This window comes from Aedes aegypti, chromosome 2 (assembly GCF_002204515.2).
Source record: "Aedes aegypti strain LVP_AGWG chromosome 2, AaegL5.0 Primary Assembly, whole genome shotgun sequence".
Taxonomy (NCBI): domain Eukaryota; kingdom Metazoa; phylum Arthropoda; class Insecta; order Diptera; family Culicidae; genus Aedes; species Aedes aegypti.
Genome location: NC_035108.1, coordinates 443,112,189 through 443,138,744, shown reverse-complemented (window position 1 = coordinate 443,138,744; position 26,556 = coordinate 443,112,189). Strand labels below are relative to the sequence as shown.

Sequence of the window (26,556 nt, the reverse complement as noted above, 5' to 3'; positions counted from 1 at the left end):
TTAAAATTCAATTTATGTCTAACGTTTTTCCAAAATTTGATTCAAATCGGTCCATAAATAACTGAGCTTACCAAAGTTGGTCATTTTGTATGGAAAATCAAAAATGTTGCAAATGTTTTGTCCAATATTGTATAACTACATAACAGTTACATTGATATTATATACATGGGCCTCAAAATTATTTTCTGTCTATTCGCCCAAAAAAAATCCAGCTTCATATTGTTGAGTTCTCGATATTTTTTTGAAATTCAAGTTTCTTTCCATACTGACAAAAAATAAACACTTGGTACTCCATTTACTCAATGCCTGCTTTTTTCGAATGTTACAAATTATTTTCAGTTATAGGCAGTACATATTTTGAAGATTTTCAACAAATTTCTAGGAAAATCTTTGATACATTGATGACAGGAGTTTTGTTGAAACAATCTAAATAAACTGACCCGCAAAGTTTATGTTGGATTCTGATAGAATCTTTCATGAAGGCATCTTAACAGACTCTTGGAGCGGTTCCACAGAAAATGACGACTTTTTCCCAAATTTCATTTTTATATTTTTTGATTTGGATGAAATTTTGCACATGCTTTCTTTATGCCCAAAAATGCCTTTTTGCATCATCGGCTCGCCATTTTGACTCTAGCCTTACTTTTGAGAAGGGCCTAAGAAAAAAATCCTTAATAATTTTCAAAAAAATATAACTTAGAAACGGTTTGTCCGATCAGTTTGGAGTCTTCCGCAAAGTTTTAGGTTATTGTTGGGACTATCTGGAAAAAAAATATACACTGTAAAAAAATGTTTTAATTTTTTATATATCGAAAATAAAGCTTAAACATCCATTTTCTCAAAAATCGTATTTTTGATTTTTTTTATTTTTTTATATGTTAAAGAAAAGCATTCAAAAAGTTTATTTAGACCATATTGAAAAATCAACCTTTTTTAAAAAAAATCATAACTGTTTTGTCCATGATTTCTCCATCTTGACCCACTGTGCAAAAGACTTCATTTTTTGTCTACTTCAACATATAAAAATATTAAAAAAAAAAAAACCCTTTTTGGGAAAATTGATTTTTAAGCTTTATTTTCGATATATAAAAAATTACAACATTTTTTTTACAGTGTATATTTTTTGCCAGATAGTCCCAACAATAACCTAAAACTTTGCGGAAGACACCAAACTGATCGGACAAACCGTTTCTAAGTTATATTATAATGACCGAAAATTGAAAATTATATCATAATTTTGTATTAAAATCGCTGTATCTTTAAAACAGTAAAAGTTAGTCTGATTTTTCCTTATACCTTTTTTGTTGTAAATTTTGCGTACTTTCATAAAATCGAGTTGAAAAATATTTAAAAAGTTTATTATGACCATTTTCAAAAATTCACCTTTTTCAAAAAATCATAACTGTTTTGTCCATGATTTCTCCATCTTGACCCACTGTGCAAAAGACTCCATTTTTTGTCTACTTTAAAATATAAAAAAATAAAAAAAATCAAGAAAACGATTTTTGTGAAAATGGATTTTTAAGTTTTATTTTCGAATAAAAATAAATATTTTTTTCCAGATAGTTCCAACAATAACCTAAAACTTTGCGGAAGACACCAAACCGATCAGACAAATAGTTTCTGAGTTTTATTTTTTTGAAAATTGTTAAGGCTTTTTTTTCTTAGGCCCTTCTCAAAAGTAACGCTAGGGTAAAAATGGCGAACCGATGATGCAAATAAGCATTTTTGGGTATAAAGAAAGCATATGCCAAATTTCAGCCAAATCAAAAAATACAAAAGTAAACCGACATTCGAATTCAAATGGAACCGCTCCTTTGTTATCAACAATAACAAATTATCCTTACGTCCCATCCAAATCCGGTCTTCGGCAAAGTTGTAGCCGGGAAGATTTCACATGAGAAGAGTTTGTTCACTTTTCCATAGATTACTACTACGAGCAGTTAGAGGACTGAGCACAAAAAGTTTGCCTTTTTCATAGTAATTTCCATATAAACTTCATATAGCGTGTGCACAACCAATTTTCTTCACTTCAAATTTTGGGAGAATGATTTTCATCATAATTGTCATCGTTTAAGCATAGGGGAGCAAAAACTTCAAAATAAAATAAAGAAAATCTTATACGAACTTTTAGGAAAATCTTTGATAAATTAGTGGCAAGAGATTTGTTGCAACCTTCTATATGAACTGTTTGATTCTGATAGAATCGTGAATTGAAAGGAACTTAGCAAACTCTTGGAAAGGTAGCTGGTACACTTCGCAAGAGTATCATATCAAATTTCATATAAAAACTATGATAAATTACAAACGAGATGTTTGCACGTGCTCGCCAAATATTTCAATTGATTCTTGAAAAGTTTGCCCTGATGATCTTCTGATCAGATTTCTTGTTAGATTTTTTTGTATGGCTTGTTCATTCATTAACAGAAACTTTCTGATGTATTTGTTTGATATCTGGTAAAATGATATGATCGTTATAAGAACAGACCTGATTTTGATTACAGTAAAGCTTTACCAACACACTCCGAAAAAATCATGTGATTTTACGTCTTCTGGATGCACATAAAAGAAGCGAACAATGACGTGAATTTATGTCACATTTCAAATACCATAGCGTGTGATTCGAGAAATGCCGATTATAGTGCCATCGTTTTCGTGTCCATTAACGTGTAAAATTACATTTTTTGTAGATGAAAAACCCGAATTTAGTACTATACCATTTAATTCCACTAGAGTTTGTATCCTTTGACAGATACGCGTATTTCGACCTCAACTGTAAGGCCGTCTTCAGTGTCGTGTACTAGACTCAAAGGATACAAACTCTAGTGGAATTAAATGGTACAGTAGTAAATTCGGTTTTTCATCTACTTATAGGTATTCTACTAAACAGCTCGAAGATTTATTATCATACATTTTCTGTTCAATACATCTTCAAGGACACAATTTTGTGTCGTTTTATCATTTACATCATGTGTCTTTCAGTCAAACTATGAATAACGTCCACAGTAATTATTTTTAAGAGTGAACACATTTTGGACAACCAAATTATCACATTATTCGGATTTCATTAAAGGCTGCAAGAGGTGTCCAAGTATGAGAATTGAAGTATCTAATGACGAGATTCTTGAAACATCTAAGGATATGGAGGTGAAGAAAGCTCTTGCTCCGCATGGTGTTCCCAAGGTGGCGCTTAAAACTGCGATCTTGGCCTTTTTTGGTACTGCTGCCTTAACCTGGAAACGGGGTTCAACTTCTTCCAGAGCCTTAAACCTGCTACATACTCTTGGGAAGCTATTGTAAAGGATTATCCTCAACAGGCTAACACAGTGTATGGAGCAGAAAAGCGGTTTTTCGGTGAGGCAAAAAGACAAAAGGAATCTCAACGGTGAGTGCAGTCCGGAAAGTCATTAAAAAGCAGAGATGACATCCAAACGAATGATCAGCCGGTTCGGATTGAGGTGAAGAATGCGTTTAACATCGCCTGTTGGCAACAGGCAAATCGCTGCACGAAATGCGAGTCACGGACTATTTGTTCCGAAAGCTGATGATCAGTATTCAAAACCGAAATTTACCCAACGTTACCAATTTGGAACAGAAGTCGACAAAAGTCACAGTGGGAGTCTCACAAGGCACCATACTACATGCAACGCTCTAGAATACCTTGTATAACGGAGTACTGACATTGGAGCTGCTCAAAAATGTTAAGGTTGTCGCAGTTTTGAGGAAAATCGGGTTTCATTGGTAGTAATTGATCCCTTAGTAGCTGAGATTCATTCTCGACCTTTTTCTGCAACGATATGTTAGAGGGATTTACGTTTTGTGAGGACTACCAACAAGTTCCTTGTCTTTACTTCATAGTACGCATTTGAAACACAAAATTATTCGTTTTTTTTTTTTCAGTGAAATATACATTTGGAAAACTGTTATTTTCATACTTATTATGGACTCCGCACCCCCAACTCGCACATACATATTGGCCAAGTATCAACGATCGCTTTGCGTGAAATTTGTGCCTGCCAAATATCAGAATCCGATCAGAATCAGAATACATCAGAATATCCGAATAGAATCAGAAACAATTGTAAAAAAGTCCTTTTGCTTAATAAGTATGTTTTGGAGACCTAATGTAGAAATCATAATCTTTTTAAAGACTAGCTTCAAATAAGTGTTGAATTTAGTGAGGAATTTAAGGTGCAATTCCAGTTGAATATATACAGGGTGTTACAGCATGGGACTGTTGAAGGATTTTGTAGAGAAAATTCTGGAGCAATTTCTTGAGGCACCATATGTGAAATAGTTGGACAATTTAGAGATTACTCCCTGGGAGAACTGCTGGAGTATTCTCTAAAGGAATTTCTGAAAGGATCCCTGGAGGATTCCCTATCATAAATTTCTGATGGATTTAATCAAAAATTCCTGAACTTTCTTGTAGAGGAATTACGTGTGAATCTCTGGAGGATTGGAAACTCCAGTGTATTACACTCGTGTAGATGCTTTTGAGTTTAGTTAGGAAGCTATTCTATGAAGGAGTTTGAAAAGTGAATATGAAGACCATTAAAATAGAGGACGGAGCGAAAAATATTTCCAAATAGAATAGTCTTACAGCGTTATTTTCTACCGCGGCCATAATTATAAAATCATGTTACAAACTAGTGGAAACCAGTTAAGAAAAAGGAAGTTAACGTCATTTTATCGGCTAGCTCAGTGATTAGAATGACTCCGAACTGGTGGACATTTCTAAAACACCAAAAGATTTTCTCTTCATACGATTCCATTGAATCGGAGGCAATCCGTTAAAAATGGCTGAATTGGAAGCACTATGCATTTTTATTTTATTGGTGTACCAATTCGGTGTTGTAAGGAGAAAATGACACGAATAACACATACAGTTGTGTTCAGAATAATAGCCGGTCTATATACAAAATGCTCAACTTTGGCATGCTGTAACTTTGTTTCCCTAAGAGCAATCGACATGAAATGATGGCAGAGAACTACAAATATCCTTAATTTTATTATCCCAAATTTCTCACAGTACCGATTAAAAAATTAAGCACCAGGTGAAATCGCTCACAACAATAGTAGTTTTAATTATTCAAATATCTGCTGTAATTTGAGTTTTTAAACTCAAACGTCATTATGGCGATTCAAATTTTAAAAATGTTTGAAAATCCAATCTCCCATATGCTCCTTATCATCCTTACCATAAAAAGAGTGTTCTGTGAAACTTCAGCTAGGTTTAAAGGTGGCTCAAAGACAATGTAGGTAGGTTTATATGGAAATTGCTATTGGGAAATTTAGAGAAATGTTCCAAACACGCTAGTACTGTAATGTAAGTTGAAACTCATCATCCCATATTGAAAGCTCATTCTTCAAACCTTAATCAAGGATGTTGCTGAAGAAATAAATCCCTTTTGAGCTAATTTTGTTTGGGATTTTTGTACATGTTTGCAGGACTATAATCCCATATTAAGCAACTAGCGTGTTTGGAACATATCTCAAAATTTATCCTACATTGTCTTTGGGCCACCTTTAAATCACACCTAGAAAACTGAAAATTTCACAAAACATTATTTTTATGGTAAGACTGGTAAGGAGCATATGGGAGATTGGATTTTCAAATATTTTTAAAATTTGAACCGCCCTAGCCTTTATTTACCTCCTCCCTAATATCGACGTAAATAACTCATATTGGATCAACCTTAGTTAAATGTAAATCTGAATTAAATAAACCAATTTTTGGTTTTGAAATCACGAACCAATACTTTTTATTCGAGTTCAAAATATAACTTTAGTTTCAGCCAGATTTTAATCATTGGCCCGACAGAGAGTTCCCATTGCAGATAGAATTCCTTCCTTCCCATGAGAAGAAGTACACACCAATCGGGATAAGATAATCTTATTAAGTGGCATAGAGTGGAATATGGTTGGTTTCATGGATCCATTTAGGATAACCCGCATCAGGCATGAAATTCGTCGACAACTGGATTAAGAGCCGAGCCGACCATATCAGCTAACTAGACTGATGCATTTTGACCTTTGAACCAAAACAACCATCAGTTCGATCGTTGAATAATTAATCGAAAGGCTATGCTAGACGGAACGATAAAAGGGCTCGTTTTACTTCTTGGCTGTTGGTTCCTATTTTGAAGCAATTTTGTATTCGGACCAAAACTACACCGGATCAATGAATGCGGGAATGTATTATTTATGGCGATCCTTCCGGACGGGAACTCGTTTCCACTTGTGAAAATATGCGACTAATACAAGGCGGAGGTGCCATAATTCAATATTCAGTTCGATACTTGAGTATAAACAACCCACTCCACCAATGTTCTCTTTGTGTGTCAACTTTTAACGAAAATGAAGCATATTCCAGCAAAGTCGCAATTTGAGTTTCTACCTTAACATATGAAATGGGCTCAAATGGATTGTTGTAAACAAATACGTTCGAGATTTGCATATTTACAAGCTTCTGTTCTGCAGAAAAATAAAACCTTGCAAACACAGCTGATCTCGTTAAAACCGTCCTCCAAATTGCTGGTAAGATAAGATAACAATAGACTGCACTCTCACACCCGTGACTACTTAGAGCACGTCTGCACGTGAGGCTCACAATTCAAACAAAACGAGCCTAACAATTGTCTCGTTGTGCTCTTCTAAGTTTAACCTGCTGGCCCTGCACGAGAGGTTGTACACACCTACAAAGTCTCAAACAAGCGAAGAAACAAACAAGGTGCTTTATTCCCGGGAAACCGGATTTCTGCCACCATTATACCGTTCAGAAAACCACCACCAGCAGCGTACAATATTGGACAATACATTAGCAACTGTTACGATTTTACATGCCAAACGAATTTTGGAAGAATAGTTCTGAGTTATGCACGAGCCGATTTGAATGAAGTTTTTACAATACTTCGGACATAACTTGAATTTCAACATATATTTTTTGAGAATTGTTTTATTCATAAGTGCAAAAGTAAGAACGATTTGGCTAAAGTGAAAATTTTTAACAATTGAAATAAGAAAGCCTCACACAAACTGGACTCGATATTGGAGAAAATACTCAAAAATATATATTGCAATTCAAGTTATGTCTGAAGAACTGCGAAAATTACACAAAATTGAAAAAGTTACAAATGTATTGTCCAAAACTGTAGGTAAATATTTAACGATGTTGGGGTTGGGGATGAACTTTTTTCTTGATAACAAGCCAATGCGGGCGACGTTCGCAGAAACTTTGGGAAAATTGTCTCGTTTTTTTGTTTGTGGGAGGGGAGACTGTGAGTTGAAATTATTGATAACGCATTGTTAAGCAGAAAGTTTGCTTGACCATTCGTTGGTGGATCAAACCGCCTACGGCTGATATCGTTACCAGTGGGCTACCAAGGTGACACAAATAGAAGGAATTTGGTGTATATTGGATGTCATTTTTAAGTGAAGTAATAAGGCGGCATCCATTTATTACGTAACGCTAAAATTGGAAATTTTTGACCCCCTCCCTCCCCATCCGTAACGCTTTTTGTATGAAAAATTTCGAATTTTTGTATGAGTCGTAACGCGTGAGCTTACCCTCCCCCCCTCCCCCTAGAGCGTTACGTAATTTGTGGATGCCGCCTAAATTACCTTCATGGTTTGAGGTGTGCCGGCGAACAGGTTATTTCTATTTACTTCTACTTTTGATATGTTTGCTTAAGCCGATTGATAATTTTTTCTTCAGTTTATCGAAACATCTTTGTTTGTCCACAGACTATTTTACGGTTTTCACTGGAAATCCCACGTTCTAGAAAGTTCCTCCAACGACATCTCTACAAATTTCCCCATGGTGTCCTCCGGCAAATTTGTCTAGAACTTTTTAAGACCTTTTTAGCAATTATTACAGGACCTCTGGCAAAAATTTCATCAGAAACTCTTAATTAGGATCCATTCAAGGCTTCCTATCGAGATTCTTGAAAAAATATGACACATATACCTCCAAGAATCCCCTCAGAAACTCCTCCAAGAATATTCATTTATTACGTAACGCTAAAATTGGAAATTTTTGACCCCCTCCCTCCCCATCCGTAACGCTTTTTGTATGAAAAATTTCGAATTTTTGTATGAGTCGTAACGCGTGAGCTTAACCTCCCCCCTCCCCCTAGAGCGTTACGTAATTTGTGGATGCCGCCTAAATTACCTTCATGGTTTGAGGTGTGCCGGCGAACAGGTTATTTCTATTTACTTCTACTTTTGATATGTTTGCTTAAGCCGATTGATAATTTTTTCTTCAGTTTAACGAAACATCTTTGTTTGTCCACAGACTATTTTACGGTTTTCACTGGAAATCCCACGTTCTAGAAAGTTCCTCCAACGACATCTCTACAAATTTCCCCATGGTGTCCTCCGGCAAATTTGTCTAGAACTTTTTAAGACCTTTTTAGCAATTATTACAGGACTTCATCAGAAACTCTTAATTAGGATCCATTCAAGGCTTCCTATCGAGATTCTTGAAAAAATATGACACATATACCTCCAAGAATCCCCTCAGAAACTCCTCCAAGAATATTCCAAGAGATGCCTCATAAATGTCCTGATATTCCTAAACCAGAGTTCTTTACGACTTTCTTATCTGAAAGTGTTCTGAAAGACATTAATAACATCCTTTGAGAACTCAAAGAGCCATCTGGTATTTGGAGCACACAATGTTACACTAATTGTCTCAGCATTGTAATGCAAAGTGGGCCGTGCAGTAGGCTTTGAGAACAATAACCTTTTCATTATGTTAAATTTCAACTGTCTCGTCGGAGCCCGTAAGCAAATAAATTATAGTAAAAGAAATGTTCAAATCCTTGGTCCCATTCCCAATCTAATTCGTGACATTCAAACACCATTCCATTTTTATTTATATAGAAGAAGATAGATAGAAGGAAAATAGATATCATTTAAAGATCTCTACATAAAAATATTATCATTGCTTCTTCTTAGAATATCTCAGAAAACCTTGGAGCATTGTTCCACGATTTCAACGAAGAATTTCTTTTAAATTTCCTCTGGATTTGATCTGTTTTGGGATTTCAAAATGCTACGATAGTCCCAGGGATTCCCAATAGTGTTATTCAGAAATATTTTAAAGATTTATCCACATATTCTACACAATTTTTTTTTAATTATCATCTAAAAAATATATAGTGAGTACTTGAACAATTCTAGCAAAAGTTTTCTTTTGAATATTCCTCCCACAATTCCTCTACGAACTCTACCGAATCCATCCATCCATTTTCCAGATATGTTCCCAGAGATACCCTTAGGTCACAGTACTGGCACAGTACTGGAAGTTGAGTTGTTTGATCTGCCGGTTGAGTGAAAAGAACTTAGCTAGTAGGTATTTTTTCGCATGGCTGCAAATGAAAACAACTTCTACCCCATCAACTCAAAATTAGGTTAACGCACGAACCCCCCGAATTGAGTGGAATGAACTCACTTTTGAGTACTTCATTTTCTCCGTGTATCGTCACTCGTTATGAAAAGATTATCGTCTGATTGGCAACGGAGAACGCTTAATCATGCCTGGCCTGTTATAATTGAGCTGTTCAGTGTGTTGGGTATTTAAATAAATTGCTAAAGTAACGTTTTAGTTTTTAGGTTCAACAACGGATTTTCTGTATACCACTAAACACTTTAACGTCTTTTTCAAAATGGTAGGTCATCCGGGGGCTGTGCTCGATTTTGTTGGGTCATGAAAAGGCATTGTAGAATTCGCTCTCATTTTAGTATCAAGCACGATCAAAGCAAGCAAAAAAACATGCCATCTGTTGCGGTCCACGATCGTCATTGTATCGCAAGGTGTAACAAGTCTGATAAATGGAAGCAGCGAGCGAGAGCCCCAAATCCATTTTTCTCGCTTGTTTACCGTTGGGGGTAGGTGTTTTTCTTTACTGGCACGATACACAATCCCCGAACTTACGATAGCAATAATGTCCTCCAGGCTTGGAGCATGTTTAGAGGGTTTTTATCATGCACTGCTATCCCCCCGATCTGATCAAAGTTGTAGCAGTATTCGATAAACAATCTATCATAATGTGCTGCATATTATGATAGTTACAGAGAGTGATTCGTAAGAGATTCTCTCAATTTGCTCAGGATTCAATCCCTGGTCATGATCATCATTTTGCGCCAAACGACCGTGGGATTCAACCGATGTTTGTGGATTAGTGGGAAAATCCCGATGATTTTTTGCGAGGATCTCTGAATTACGCACTAATTTTTGAGGAAGTCTTGGGGAGTTTTCAAGATAATTGCTAAGAAAATTATTGAAACAATAATCAATTCAATCCATGGATAATACATGCAGGATCTTCCGGAGGCAATTGTTGAAAAACACTGATCAGAATGAAGAAACTTGTGTAGAAATCGTCGAAATTGTTGCTGTAGACTGTAGTATTTGTAGCTGTATAACCTCAAAGAATTGTTTACGAACTTCATAAGGAATCCGCAAAACAGTTTCGTTTTAGATATCATCAAGAATTCTTGAATTTCACTATAGATAACCACAGAAGTTACCTTGAAGATTCCATCAGAAATTCTACCATCTTCAAGAATTCAATCAGTATTTACTCCAGCGATTTTCTATAATTTCCAACATAATTGTAGTTCAATTTTATCGATATCAACTAGAAATTTCTCTAAGAATATCTTTATCAATTACTCCGTAGATTCCTTCAGAAATCATTCCAGAAATTCTTTATAAAAAATTCCAAGTTTGTCTTCAATTTTTTTCCCAGGAATGTCTTCAGAAATAAGTTAAGGATTTTTTTCGAAAACTATTGGTATTTTGTAAAAAAATCGAGTTTTTTTTTTCAGAAGGGAATCCTGAAGTAACATCTGATGAAACTTGATTGAGGTCCTTGATGGAGTTTTTGCACAGCAATTCTCAACAATTTATTGGTACAAAATTCTTAAAAACATCCCAGAAATTTCCGGGACAACGCTGGAAAATTTCTTGGTGACTTAATGGATCTCTTCGACGTAGTTCCAGAAAGTATGCCAAAAATCTTTGTAGAAACTACTAAAGACTTTTTGATGCTTTTCCTTGAGGAAACTGATGACAAATTCCTGAAGAATCTGTGAAATAATCACGTAGATTTCTTTGGATCCTCTATACATAGCCAGCAGAATTAACTGCACCTGGGCAGACGGAAAAAACAAAATCACATCTCGAAACGAACAAATTATGATCGCATATCTCAATTTGATATTGAAAAGATGTTCGAAAAATTTATAAATCTCAGCGCTATCGCTCAAAATCTGAAAATATGTAAACAAGATCAACAACAATTCAACAGCAAAATGGCGGGACAGAACAGTGTGACGTCAGGACAACCGCTAGGAGCAAAAGGTAGTCTCAGAAAGCGAATAGAATGATTCTCTTATTTACTCGATCTTCCATCTGAGAGGCATAGCCGAATGGTTAGACTCCCCGTGCATAGATCTGAAGGTCGAAAGTTCGATCCTGGTTGCCGGCTCTTCTTATTTTTAATCTTCGCCATCTGTCAGATCATATTTTTGTATTGATTTGTTGTTCAATCAATGAACTTGCCAGATAAGTAGCTCGTCATTCGTTCTGGCAGCCATGTTGGTTTCGCAGCTGGCAATTTCAAAGTGATAAAACTCAGTCATCTTAAGTAATATTGATTCAGAAAAGTATCACTTCTTGCGCTTACATGCAGAAAGTATGCTGATACTTTTTCAGTAGTGTCAGTGCAAAACCAAGTGATTTTCTTTAATTCGCAATCGTGCGGCTAGTTCCGCAATCATCGGTGCCCAGTACAAATTTCAATAACGGCCTACTTCGCCTTAAACGGCTGTCTGGTTCTCCGGAGTTGTGCGAAAAGTGCCTTGAAAATCATGCAATGATAAAATTAACAATTTTAATTAAAAAATAATAATGACCATTTAATTCCACTAGAGTTTGTATCATTTGACAGATACGCGTATTTCGATCTCGACAGGAAGGCCGTCTTCAGTGTCGTGTACTAGACTCGACTTGAAGTCTAGTCTAGTACACGGCACTAGAGACGGCCTTACAATTGAGGTTGAAATACGCGTATCTGTCAAAGGGTACAAACTCTAGTGGAATTAAATGGTACAGTAATAAATTCGGGTTTTCAGTTATTTATAGGTATTCCACTATTTTTATCACCCAGCAGAGTCCCCAAATACCTAAATTGACAGCGAACATCAAATGGATAAAATTAATGAAAACGTATGATTTACTCAAAACGACACTTACCCATGATCGGAGGCATTCATCTTTAGCGCCCTGGATGCTCTAGATATCCGGGATGTTCTCTACTTAATGGAATTCTTATTCTCCACCTCCAGCCGCCAAAAACCTCCGTTCAAAACGTCGACGTCTTCGTCTCCTGTTGCCACTTTGACGCCAATTTCCTTAGGCACACTATTGCACTGTACGCGAAATCCAATCAAATCGGTTGTAAATCAAGTGTGCACTTCTCGGTGATGGCTGGCGCTAAGGATGATGATGACGATGACGACGATTTGCCGTCGTCGTTTTCTACGATTTCTTCATACGTTGAAATCACAATTTGGAACTCAATTTCTAGCTTTTATCACTTCACACAATTCCAGACACTTCTCTTCGATACCGCTAGCCAACACTAGTAGATTTTGTAATCTTCATACGAAAACGGTGACACTCATACACACTGTTTCACGAAGTGATATTGTTGATAACACTTCCGGTAGATCTGAAGGCGTGAATTGAAATGGAGGAATTATGGACACTTGTTTGCAAGTAATCGATAACATCAACAATACCAATAAAGTGTGGGAGCCAATCGAAGCTAATCAAACAACTGGGGAAGGAAGGACAAGTTGTGCATATTGATAACATTCATGATATTGGAAAGCCTGTTACGGTTCGAAGGAAGTACAAATATTTGGCTGTTTGAGCACGCGATGCGGTTTACTTGTGGCTTTTCAATGCTAGACAGAGCAATGGTACAGGTGACCTTGTGTTTATCGGAGATAATTGATGACAAAATGAGGATGGAATAAAGGATATGCTGTTAGTGAAATTGTTACTCATCTGGTTTGACCATATGCGTCTCACATAGTGTATTCTGTGCTTCTGCGCCTTTTGAGTCTTTCAATAAAGAGCGATTTGTTTTTATTTTCGCTGTTATTTTTCATGCAGATTACAAAAACCATAATCCAATACTAGTTTTAGTGCTGACTACTTTTAGGATAGCTTAAATCAATCTTCAATATAACAGAAAAGCAAAAATCAATCTCAAAAAATGACAAAATGATATTTCTTTCTTTTTTTTAATAACTAATATACCGTCTACCCTCTCGAACTCATAGGATATGGAGAAAGATATTGAATCATAAAAACAAATTCCTTCTCTGTGTATCTAAACTTCCACAAGAGTTCAATAGCAAACCCGTTGCCTTCGGAATTATGCGTTGGACATGACTCATAACTGATTGGGGACATTCTGAGAGACATTCTGGTGAAACTCATGTTGGATCAATGTTTTTTTTTGACAGTAACGATATCTCCAAATATATTTTATTGTTTCTCTATGAACCTGGCTAAAACTTTTGACATAAATCCAAGATTTGGTCAGGATTCTCATTAAAAACTTAACAGAAATCTGACCAAGAATATCTAAAAGATCTCGCTATTTATTTATTCGTCAAGATTTTGCCATGAAATTTGTTGGGAATGAGAATGCAGAAATCTACACAAAATCTCGTAAGAAATCTTTCATTGATCACTGACTTATCACATTAGTAATCCAGACAAGGTTTTATCAAAAATCAGTATCATCACCAACCCCGGAAATCCGCCAAACGGAACTCAATGAATCTGTCCAGGATCTCAGTACCGTTTTGTCTCAAATTCCGAACTTTGACCTAGCTCTTCATCAAACTTTACGAATCTACTAAGAGTTTCGATTTTTTTTATTTTATTAGGAATACAATAATAACTATTTCAGTGATCTCTTAAAAAGAACTCAAGAAACTAATTAATAACACAGCGTAACAAAAATGACATTTTTGCGTGTCTCAAGGATCAAATTAAGTGTCTCATGTAGATTTTGGGTTGCTGAATCTGATGCCATCTGTAGAAATGTTCCTGCACGTCACAATTTTTAGCTACAGGTCGCCAAAGTTGTATAAAACACAGGTTTTATTGTTGTTCACCTAAAATTTAGTGTACAGTGGGATTCCGTTTTTGGCAACAAAGTTGAAATTTTCAGTTGCCAAAAACGGAACCGTGCCAAAATCGGAACCCATATTTCAAATTTTAGTTTTCAACTATTGGTTTTGAAAACATCATTACAATGTTAATACATCATTTTTATGGAATCATAAGGCGTTGAGCCTTCGAAAAGGTTCACTTCCAAGCATTTTTCCGAAGGGTTATACTATGCTATGAATCTAGCCCCATAAATATAGCCCCATAATGTTAAATCTGGCGAACGTTTTTCTGGTGGCGTTTTTACGCCTCAACGTCTTCAATTATTTTTTAGAAGCTTTATATATATTTTTTGTATAAGAAGGCCTTGTAAAAGCTATAATTGCATAAGTGACTTTTATTGAAGAACTGGACATTTTCTTAAAACTATGAAACGAAACGAAAAAAAAAATGTTTTCTTTAAAAGATGTATTTACGAATCAAAAGCGCTGAGTATTGCAAAACGGCATGAGTTTTTTTTTCCTAATTAAATGAACATTTCAAATCAGTTTAACTTTTGACTTTAGCGTAAAATTTGAAAAATTCGGCAAGTTTAGAATTGCTCCTTCAATTTATGTTTCTGATAAAGTAAAGCATTTTATAATGAAAGATTGACTGCATCAAAAGGGCCAAGATAAACATGAGATGATGCGTAAATGTGACTTGTAATTTTGTAGAATTTTATTTTACTTGAAGTAATTTTTAATTAATCTTCATATATTTTACGGCTACCTTATGAAATCAACTGAAATTGACAGGATCCTGTTATAAACCTCAAGAAACTTATAGGAATCTTCAGGTTCTCATAAGAGATCAACAAAAAAAAAACGCTTGTGCTCTGAAGCATCTTGCCAAACATCCGTAGGATCTCGCATAGAGTTCTCAGGATTTTGCTAAGGATTTTGCTAGAAGTTAACATCTTGGAATTCCGCTGCGATGTTGCTGAAAATTCTCAAGTCTCCAATGAAAAAAAAAAAGTTTATTATTTTTAGGCTACCACTAGCACACTTCAAATTCCTCTGGAAACCTTTTCAAAATCCCCAAGTTTTCGCCGAAAATATTAAAAATACTGCTAGAAATTCACATTATCCCGTTTAAAATTTACAGGACGCCGTAGAGTTTATTAGGAATCACCAGATTTTGGACATAATCCTCCATAACCAATTATACACTCTAAGGATCCCTTAATGTCCACTTGGAATCTGTAGATATCCTCATGAATTCGTTAAAACCTCTAAAAAATCCCACAACAACCAAGAATCCCTTAAGGATTCTCCAGGGTACAGTTAGGAAACTCATAGACTCAGCCGTAAGGAACATTTTGATGCTGTTGAGACCCGTATCCTTGATTAACAATCTTGTACAGAATTCTGGATCGTCTCCTAACAAATCTAACGCCTTACAGAGTCAATAGAAAAGAGGGAACGTAGCTTTAAATAGTTGACGCAGAAAGATCAATATACACACCAATATCACAGACAAAAAGTTAAAACACTCTCAGTCGTATTTATCGCGCGCTTCAATGATATTATATAGAATAAATTGTAGTTTGGACTGTATCCGCATTTGTCATGTTATTTAATAAAATGTATTGAAAGTTATGACACGACATTTTGCTGTAAATATGTATATCTGTTATTGCAGTGTGCATGCGCAATGTATGTAAATCCATACTAATAAAGACAGTGAGCCAACAAGATGAGACAAAATCTATGATTGTAATTCCGTGTTGTTGCTCTTATGTCGGTGCTGGTGCTTTGTTCAAACAAGCTGTTCCAAATCTAAAGAACAGTGTTTTTATTGTATCACCTCAGCAGACTCAAGTGGGCTGGTCACTCAATATGAATGCCTAAAAAAAGAGATTGGTCTTTAGTTGAGATACTGGTGGAGATTATTGGCCTCATGAAACGTTGCCAATGTATGACCAAAGACCATTCTGAAGTAAATAAGCACGTACGCGAGTCCTAGTAGTTGGTGAGATTTGGAGAAATATCGACGAAAATGGAGCTCTGGAATGTAATCGGTGTGGAGTTGACATACTATTCAAATGACTAAAGCAACAAACACGATAATATTTACAAAAATTTACAAATTTTAATGGTATTGAAAAATGTTGCCAAAAACGGATCCATTTTGTTGCCAAAATCGGGGGGTGCCAAAATCGGAGCATGCCAAAAACGGAGCATGCCAAAAACGGAATCCCACTGTATAATTTATCAAACTTTTTTGTGTTGTAATCCACCAAGAATGATATTTTACACTTAAACTTTCATTTTAGATAAAATTCAACCAAATTTGGCTCGATTCAATTTAGATTAAACCGATTTTTTCAACATGCTTGCCGTCTCCATACAAAATTCTTCGTTTCTCTTATATGGGAAAATACAAAACTATTTTAAACCATCAAAAAATAACTTATCTGCATCGAAAATATTATAAACTTTGTTGATGAATATTGTTATACACATAAAGTTTGAATTCTGTGGCAATTTAAGCAAATAAATTGCCTTACAAGCTGGCAAACTTGCATGCAAGTTGGCTAAAATAGTTAATTTTTGCATTTTCAATAGCCAATATCTCAAAAACTTGACGTGCTATGATATTTTTGAAAACGGCAATGGTTTTAGCAACCCTTAATTGAGTGAATAGCGGTATTTTGGTGCTTGAGACAAAAACGTGTTCCGCAGTGTAATTGGATCGATTCCAGTTAATATTCCTGCAAAGGACTCATTAAAAAATTTCCATTAGTTTAAGTTGAAATCCAACAAGCATCTAGCCAAGAATCCCGAAGTACCCTTCTAGAAATGTTTCAGTGATCTTACTAGTTAAGTATCTCTCTACCAACTCACGAAAAGTTAATCATGATGCGAAGTACGGTGACAGGCACCTCCTGGAAACAAATTCCAGTTTTGCCCATAGTGTTTAAAATTTAAGTAAACCGGTAGTCTTATGTTCGAAATACATATTTTCCCGGAGTCTTCTCCAAATTTCTGGGTATTTCCGTTCTTTTCGGTAATTTATAATTCCCGTTTTTTCGCTTCTCCCGCGTATTCCGGATGGGTGGACAGTGGACACTCTGCTGAAGATTCCATCGTTGGACCGTTGGAAGATTTCAGTGTGTGGATTTCGATCCGAATAAGCCGATCGAAGCTTATTCAGAGAGTGTAACAGTTCATGAACCGTAACAGTTCACGGCACATTGCAATCGGAGAGCCCTATGAATGTTGATATTCACTCTCTCGTTTGGTACATGGCGAGAGAGCATTCAAAAGCAATCAATCTCACAGCCTACAAAGGTATCGAGCCATTCGGGTGATTTATGTTTGGCATAAAATTAGTAATAACTTTCATATTTTTTGGTAATGCAACCTTCAACATCTTTATTATAATCTATTGGATAATCGGTGGTGCACTTGGGTTGCAAGAAAATGGAAAAAAAAATCGCCTCTGTTTCTTGATCAGAATGAGAGTGTGGCAGCGAATGTTACAAGTGGTGACACACAGTAGTCGGCACCGAACAGTGCACATTGGGGAAATCCGAACCCAAAGGTGGAAAAAATTGATAACTTTCTTAATAGAAAGATTAAAAATAAGTTTTATAGCTCATTCGAAAGAAAATTTTCTCAAGAATCGATTGGTGGTGGTTTCCTATACGTGGGACAGCTCTGAGATAAGCTATGGTGCCCGTTTTGCCCCGATTCCTTGGAGAGATTAGATTTTCATGTTGTTTTGTGTGAAACTGTTTTATTGTGGAGAATATTTTCCATGAATTTCATCACTCCTGATCCATTCAACAATGTTTTACAGAGAACGTGATAAAAGGATGGAAATTTAGGGGATAATGGGGCCAAATGTACAATGGGATATTTTTGAAGTGGAATTTTTGTTTTAATTTTTTTCAACTTGTTTTTTTATTGAAATAAATTCTAAAATAGTCAGATAATTATGAATATAGCTTGCAGAAACAAGTTGTAGTGAAATTTGTACAAAAAAAGAGAAAATTTCCTTTCGAATGAGCTATAAAACTTATTTTTGATCTTAGTTACCTAAGAAAGTTATCAATTTTTCCACCTTTGGGTTCGGATTTCCCCGATGTGCAATGCACGTTTCATTCTCCAATGAAGTTCCAAGTTCTCCAGAAATCTTTGTGTTGATCTAGGATAGTCGACTGTAAGGATTTCAACTGTGATTTTTTTTCTCTCGAAGGCTAAGGAAAATCCAAACGGAAAGTTTCGATATACAGTACTGGACAGAATAAAGTACGCATTGGCCGTTTTTCCTTACAAAATGATCAAGTTTGGAGTCTTATATCTCGGTTTCTAGTTGTCCGATTGACCTGAAATTTTCACCGCAGTTTGAAAGTACCCTCAAATTTGCTAGGCTAGAAATTCATAGTTTTTCATTAACGAACTTTTAAGTTATCGCAAATCTCAAATTTTGATAAAAATGACAAAATTTTAAAGTAAAAACAATTTTTAAATGAAAATATTTGGAGCAATATGTCCTTCTGCAAAAATGTACAATTTGATAAGACACACAAGTTTGCAGAACATCATTTTTCGGTAAAACTGATTATTTTCAAAATATTTTCAAAATATAATTTTGCAATTTTTTGCAAATAGAGAGATTTTCAATAATTTAAAAGATTGTGTTTCAAATGCAGTGATATTTTAATTGAGTAAAATTTATGTTATATCTAGGCTGTGGTGAAAATTTCAGATCAATCGGAACACTAAAAGCTGAGATTCAGATCTCCAAACTTGACCATTTTGTATGGGAAAACGGCCAATGCGTACTTTATTCTGTCCAGTACTGTAACTAGACTGCGAAAAGCACATAATCACAGATATGCAGAATATTATCCATTGATTTACTTATGGCTTTCTGCAACATTTCCGTTTAGAGCATTTAAAAAAAATCAAAATCCCAAAATCCAAATAAGTCTTTAATGATTTTTTTACAATCGTTTATAAAAGGATGTCTCCAGGGACAAGTAAAGGAAATTTTTCAGATTTTGAGCTTGAGCTTGAGCTTGATTGGCCGCCCGTGGATGCACTCCAGTATCGCCAGATCAGCTGCACTTACACAAGGAACCAACCGAATGACTGCTTGGGACTAACAGGCATCCTCAGTGTATAAGTGCTGGTGATCTTCTATTTTTTAGGCAACAATGGCACCTGCCACGTCAGAATGCAGACCAATGAGGGGAAGGGGGAGGAATTGATGATGCATTGAACTGACTCCCACGTAGACCGTATATTCCACTGCATCCACGTCAGTTCATGCGGGAGTGTATGGATTGGGGGAAAGGCATGGCAAAGAGGTTTGCTTTTGTGGTTAGCAGACTGCCTATGTATCAGGCGTAGGAAAGGCGTGCGCGTGGAAGTAGGAAGCGTTAGGGAAACGGTTTCTTGTCCGTCTCTGGTTCTAGCGTTTGCTATGAACGAATAGTTAGAGTGTGATATATTTAGAATGGAAGATAGAAGCAAGTGAGAGATATACAACTACAAAGTACGAGGAAAGGGACGGGCCTGGGATTGAACCCATGACCTTCTGCATATGAAGCAGAAGCGGTAGCCATCAGACCACCAACCCCGTCACAAGTAAAGGAAATTTTTCAGATTTTTTTGAAAAAATATTTGAATAAAAAAATTGCTTGAGCTTGAGCTTGATTGGCCGCCCAAGAGATCGGGAAAATAGGGAAATTATGTGTAAATGATTGGGGAAGTATAAATGCTACATGGAAAAGTATTCCAAAAATGTTTGAACCGCAGCAATAATATTTTGATGAAAAGCTGAGACAAATTTCTGGAGAAACTTTTTTTCAGAACAATTTTTTTCAGAACAATCTCTGTGAAAACTACTGAAGGTTATAGCGTTCGAGCGTTCCAAAATTTTCTGGACCAAATTTTCAGGTTTTTACAGGTTTTTAGACACCCTGCCAGAATATTCGTAAAAAAGCTTAAAGGTTTGCAAGAATTCCTCCGCCTGTTCATGTGGAATAAATAACGAATTATTCATGTAGATTTCCTCACAGAAATTCAAAATTTCTTGAGGGGTTCTTCGTATATATTATCTATTTTTGTCTAGGAATTCCTACTGGTTTATCAAACATTTCTTGAAAAGTTTCTCAAAAAAAAATCCCATACAACATCGAAAATTTATTTGAGTTTCCACACCAGTTTATAATACAGCAAATTTTCCAATAATTCCTCCGATCATTCCTACACTCAGAAATGAAAATATTCAAAAAATTACTCAAGTTTATGCATTGATGACTATTTTCAATCTGCCTCTCTTTCATTCTGGTGTGAATTTTTACACTAACTTTCATTTCGAGTTGGTTAAAGTTTAGCGATGCTTCAACCAAGGCGAATTGACAAATAGGAATAAAATTCCCAGCAGGATGAAAGAGAGGCAGATAGAAAATAGTCATAAATTACAAAATTACCCGTGTTTCTGAGTGTACACAAATTTCTATTAAGATTCTGTTCAATGTTTTTCGAGAAATTTCTTTGACAAATACGACGGAATACAAAGATTCGATCGATTTTTTTTTAGATTATCTTAGCAAATCTTCTAAAACTTTCCCAAGAGTCCAGGAGTTATTTCAGACATCCTTATTAATTAGGAGTGACTTTAAAACTTACACGGTATTACTATTCAGAAAAAAATTTTTGGCATTTCCCTGGAGACATTCCTGGAAGAATTACTGAAAAAAAGTTTCAAGACATACTTGAGAAAAATTCAAAGATGAAGGAATTCCTGTAGAAATTTCAGAAGGAATCTCTGGAGCATTTGCTGATGGTATCTTTAGAGAAATTCCTAGTTGAAATCTTATGCAAATCCTGAAAGACATTTTTAATGGAAATCCCTAGAAATTTCTTGAGCAGTTGTATTTTAGAAGACGTTTTGACAGAAAATCTTAGAGGATGTTGCAGGGAAATCGATGGAATAATCACTGGATAAAATCGTGGAGGAGTTATACCTTCCTTGCACAATTTCTCAAATATTTTTAGGGTAAATTCAGATAATTTCTCACTGGACTGAATTCTGGTTGAATTCTAGAGGTATCCTAAGCAAAATTAAAGAAATTTCTGCGAAAATTCGTGGTGATATTCTTTAGGAAATAATCACTAAATGAACTCCTTTAGAAATATCTGAATAATATCTGAAAATTTAGGCAAATACCTGAATAAATTTTTGATGAAATTCCTACAGAAAATCATGAAATCTTGTCACGAGGTATTCTCAAAAAAAATAATTTAGATATTAGAGAAATATCTGCTCTGATGAAATGAAGAATCTACCCCTTTTGGTTGCCTTTAGGTCTGTTTGTTCCGGCAAAAGGTTTCCAATTTCCTAGTTTTAATGCACTCAGTCACTACCAGCCCTGAAAAGACGACTGGTATGAGAGTGAGATGGCTATTGACTGTTTAACGAGAAACTATATTTCATATAACGGAGAAGTGTCACTGACAAAAACCTAGAACGACCGGGAATCGAACCCAGACACCTTTAGCACGGCTTTGCTTTGTAGCCGCGGACTCTAACCACTCGGCTAAGAAAGGCCCAACACAACGTTTCAACTCTGAATGACCACGGTTTTCTTACAGTTCAACAGACATCACATATTATACCTTAATTCAATAAATTTGAAAATTAAAGGCAATTCCACCTTTTAAAGTTGTGTTCCAAAGGTTTGTAAGATGTAACTTAAAACCATGAAATGTACAGACAAGAAAGCTGCAGGCGACTTCAAGCTTTTCAAACCAGATTCTCTGACTTATTCGTACACCAAATAAAGGCATAGCAAGAGTACCCCAAAAAACGAAACTAATACATTGAACTGGTCAGCAATCGAAAGCCATACTCGAGCTTGAGGGCATAAAAACTGAATGGGCAGTTCATTGTTTACTTTCACTGCACCTACCTTCTGGTATCTTTGAATCTATTAGAACCCACGCCCCACTAATAAAAGGGGGTTTCCTAATCAGGGCTTTTACAAACCTATTGATAAATCAGTTCTGAAGGTTGAAGCACAGTCCATCGATTGACGTCACCTTCTTCATTCAGGTGCGACTTTTAGCTCCTTCTCCCCATTCTGATCAATTCCAATTATCTAGTGGACACCAACCAACCACAACCTGTCCATCACAAGCTTCAACAGACCGCAAATCGCAGGCAAACATTATGTTCCTATATGTACACCACTTCCTTCCTTCCTTCGTCGCTCGTTTCCCGTTTTCGCCCGCGCCAGTTCCGGATTCGATTTCTCCGCGTGACACACTCTTAATGTTGATTGTCCTCTCCACTTGTTTTGCACCACCAGCACCACTACCAGTGCGGGAACATGTCCGTCTGTCTACTCATAACTGGTTTTGAATTTCTTCTTCGAATCCAACTTTGGATCCGTCTGCTTGGAGGAATCCGCCCGAGTGGCCACACCATTAACCCTTTCCCTTCATGGACAATTGGAACTCATACGAATTCGATTCTTCTTCTTAGCTTCTTATCAACCACCCACAACCGATTCTGCTTCCCGTGGGCTTCGATTAGTGTTGTTCCGGAGCACTCGGTGCCACCTCTTCAAAACTCGAAAAAAGAACCTTCCTTTTCACCGTTTTCGTCTTCCCACTCGCTGTGGTGCTCCACACGCATACAACCTCGCAGAATTACGCACGGACGGAACGACACACACTTACAGCAAAGCACTCCCAAAGAAGCAGCAGCAGCTCCACCGTAGTAAAGAAAAAAAAACCTTCCGGAATTTCCACCACAAACTTTCGAAGGAGGCCCCCTCAAGCAGGACGACGACACTTTTCGCGTAGTTTTCCGCCACGTCACGTACCGAAACACGGCCACTTGCAACAACACTCCACGTATCGACGAAAATACCGTAACAATCGAATCGACCGAAGCACTTTTCTGATGGATCCACGAATCCACGATGGATGATGACACGGATTAGATCTCGACGGGACGAAAAATTACTTTCAAATGCGAAAAAATCACCAGCCAGCAGACCAGAGCAGAGACAGAGCCGCGATGACGCAAAGTGACAGATTGATGTGACAGTTGCACCCGCAGGGGTGTGACGAATGTTTGCTGGTTTAGAAACCGGTCACCTGTGGCGCTGAGGTGACAGCGATTTTTTTCAAGAACCAAAGTATTATGTATCCGGTAGAAATCAAGACCAACATTTATTTATTATTATTGTTTTCTCGGGCCCCGTGCGTCGCAGCTAATATGTGAATAGTGCGCTGTGTTCATAAACATCGTTAGAATGCAGCGCCACACATGTCATTATGACAGTTATGTCGGGAATGAGTCACACGTCGCGTGTCCCACACGCGCGTTCCGATTTGGTGGGCGCGCGACAATATTGACTGTTTAACGATAAACTTGCGACGACCGACGCGTCACCGTATTTCATATAACGGAGGTTATTAGAACTAACTTGGAGGTGATGATTTGGAAGTTATTTGGCAATTTAGAGGTTAAAATCGCCTCCAAACACTAGCGATTTAGCGGTGGGATGTTGACGTTTGATCACGAATTTTGCGGCGCTCATTTTAGGATGATTATAGAACGAAGTCATACCTAAAATTTTCAAGAGCACAAGGCTTGAGAACCAAACAGCGCTCCGCGTTGAAAATTTATCCCATTGGTCACTTGTTAGATTCTCCAGTCTTGTGCACTTGAAAATTCAAAGTTTGGCTTCGTTTTATAATCACCTTAAATTCACATCCAGCGTCGGCGGTACCCCGCAGATAATATGCGACGGTATATCGACATTTTCAGTTACAATCGCCTCTCCACATCTCGATATCGAAGGGACCATCGAGATAGGGAGAGATCGAGACAAAGAACAGTACACCTCCGTTAATTTGAACGGTACCTCATGCAAACTATCGGGGTTCATTTTTAATTTGAACATCTAGTCACCCTAGAAACGTGTTTCGGGTCACCTCTTTCACTGTTTTGTTTTGGTTCTGCGTTCCGTTCCACAGCGTTCCATTTCACTTTACTCCGTTCCATGAGCTAAATGACGTTTGAACCATTTTTTATCTGAACGATGTGCAAATTAGCGGGGTACAAATTAAAAAGTGTTCAGATTAAATGTGGTCAAACCAACGGGGGTACCCGGTAGACCATTTCCGTGAAAAATTTTTATTGGCTTATATGCTTTCTGTCAATTTACTGAACAAAGTTTCCTAAGGAACCGATATGTTTTGGAGCCTTTAACTATTAGAAAACAATGAAAAACTTGCGGCACGTTAGTTCACCCCTCGGTCCCCTACAACCCGCATAAACTAGAACCGTACTCGCACTATTCCCCAAACTATCCACAACCATGAACGACAATATCTAGCCAGTTTCCTATAACATCTAAAATAACAATAAAGCAACACTACCGCGGACTGTTTCGACAGTTTGCTGAATGGTAAATGGACAAATAACAATGTGGGGAATAGGCGGTTATGTTATGTAACCATTCAAAAACGACGATTTTCTCGAACAAAATTTGTCGTGGATGGTTTGCAAAAAGGTACGTAAACCATCCATTTTTTGCCAAATAGACCATTTCCGTGAAAATTTTTTATTGGCTTATATGCTTTCTGTCAATTTACTGAACAAACTTTCCTAAGGAACCGATATGTTTTGGAGCCTTCAACTGTAAGAAAACAATGAAAAACTTGCGGCACGTTAGTGCACCCCTCGGTCCCCTACAATTTGTTTCACCTCGAAAAAATGCAGACCCCTTTTTACCTTATGGTTTTGCCACCACGTTGTGGTGAATTTACGATCAGCTGGCATGACCAGATGATTTTTGTTTATGTTTTCATTCATCATAATGGGCTCCGTTGCGGTTTCGCTCCCTCCTTCCTTCACGGCTCCTGAAGTCTCCGTAATCACTGCGGAAACCACCTTCACCGCTTCGGCCGGTTATACCGCACCCGGCGAACACTACACGGTTCTGTAACGCAAGGATTGTAGTCGACAGATGCCTGATTTCTCTGCTTCGTACCGACGAGGATTGAAGGGATTGAATATGCCGGAAGATTCCCGCCTAGAGGCAGCAACAGCCGCTCGAAATTTCCTTGCGCGTCTGTTGCTACCTTAAGGCGGAAATCTTCCGGATCTATAATAAAATTAGAGGTTCATGCAACCTACCTTAACCCCAGGGGCTGCCTACTCTGCCACTCGTGAGCAATTTACGTTGCGCCCGCGCCGCCGCTCCGCTCGCAGCGATGTCACCGCCGCCAGTGCACGAATGGGCGTCGGGTACGGGCACCGGGACGCGGTCTCAGCGACCACCACACACTAGGGGCACTCGCGGAAATTCTTAGCGCGAAACGTGGGTCACTCGCGTCACAGTTAAAGGGGCGGAGTTTTTTATGGTTTAACCACTTCGTTCGTTGATTTCGGAGTTAGTTTTATAATTCACGCGATCGTCGCACTATTTGAATCCTCTGAAGGATTATTGCACTCGGGGGACACAGTATACTCCCGGTTATCGACCGCACACCCGGTACTTTGTCACGGACACGCACTTCGGCTGATTTTTTGTGATCCGCACACCTTGCTAGCTGAATTTTAATTCCCCCAGCCATCGAGCTCGAGCTCCAACAAACCCTCAGCTATGGGCGTTTACTCTCCCACTCTCTCGCATTTCCTGCTAACCACGTATACCAACCATATCGTGGTTGTGGTAGCTGGTAGCGGACGGCGTGTCGATGGGCGGATGTGTTCTAAATAACTTTATATAATACAAGAAAGCTAACTCCTAAACATGCAAAACTAATACTATTATTTACAATTCTTTTTCATTTACTTTAATGGGACATTGACAAATGTTACAGATCAGCAGCCAACAGATAGATTAAGGCTATCTGTCGGCATGAATAGTAAAAAATAGCCTCTGATAGAGCTAGCGGTACCGTAACTGCTGGGTGGATGAGAGATTTGTTGTTAGGGGGTGGTTTTGAATTTTGAATCTGTGGAGGAAAATATATTCTCCTAAAGGAAGACTTGAATCGGGTAGGAGTTGGAACTGTGATTCAGAACGGGTTGCGCCAATTCCAACCTGGTTTAAAAACGTTTGTATGCGTAGTTTCCGTGGCGCTCCTGTTTGGGGCGCCCTGACCGGGATCACGGTCAGTTTGAGCGCGCACCTGATTTGACGTTTGCAAATGTAAACAAGCATCCCAATGCAGGGGTGGAATCGAAAAACTGTTGCAAAATTACCACGCTGATACCCATAGGGTTGAACAAACTGTGCCGCATTTCGAATTATTTTTCAAAATGTG

General features: G+C 37.3%; 1 protein-coding gene across 7 annotated transcripts in view; it reads right to left on the bottom strand.

The window, feature by feature from the left end:
* The window catches only part of LOC5572078 (AP-1 complex subunit gamma-1), a 98,022-nt gene extending 74,723 nt beyond the window's left edge, over positions 1 to 23,299 (bottom strand). For 4 of the 7 annotated variants that reach the window (XM_021847891.1, XM_021847895.1, XM_021847897.1 and 1 more), the window contains exons 1-2: positions 22,948 to 23,298; positions 12,266 to 12,743 (exon numbers count right to left, since the gene is read on the bottom strand). In XM_021847891.1, the coding sequence (XP_021703583.1) occupies positions 12,266 to 12,285 (20 nt within the window). In that variant the 5' untranslated portion in view covers positions 12,286 to 12,743; positions 22,948 to 23,298. Of the gene's footprint in view, positions 1 to 12,265; positions 12,744 to 22,729; positions 22,748 to 22,943 lie in introns of those variants that run through there. The other 3 variants (XM_021847896.1, XM_021847892.1, XM_021847893.1) reach the window with 3 other exon arrangements.
* Positions 23,300 to 26,556: the final 3,257 nt, after the last annotated feature.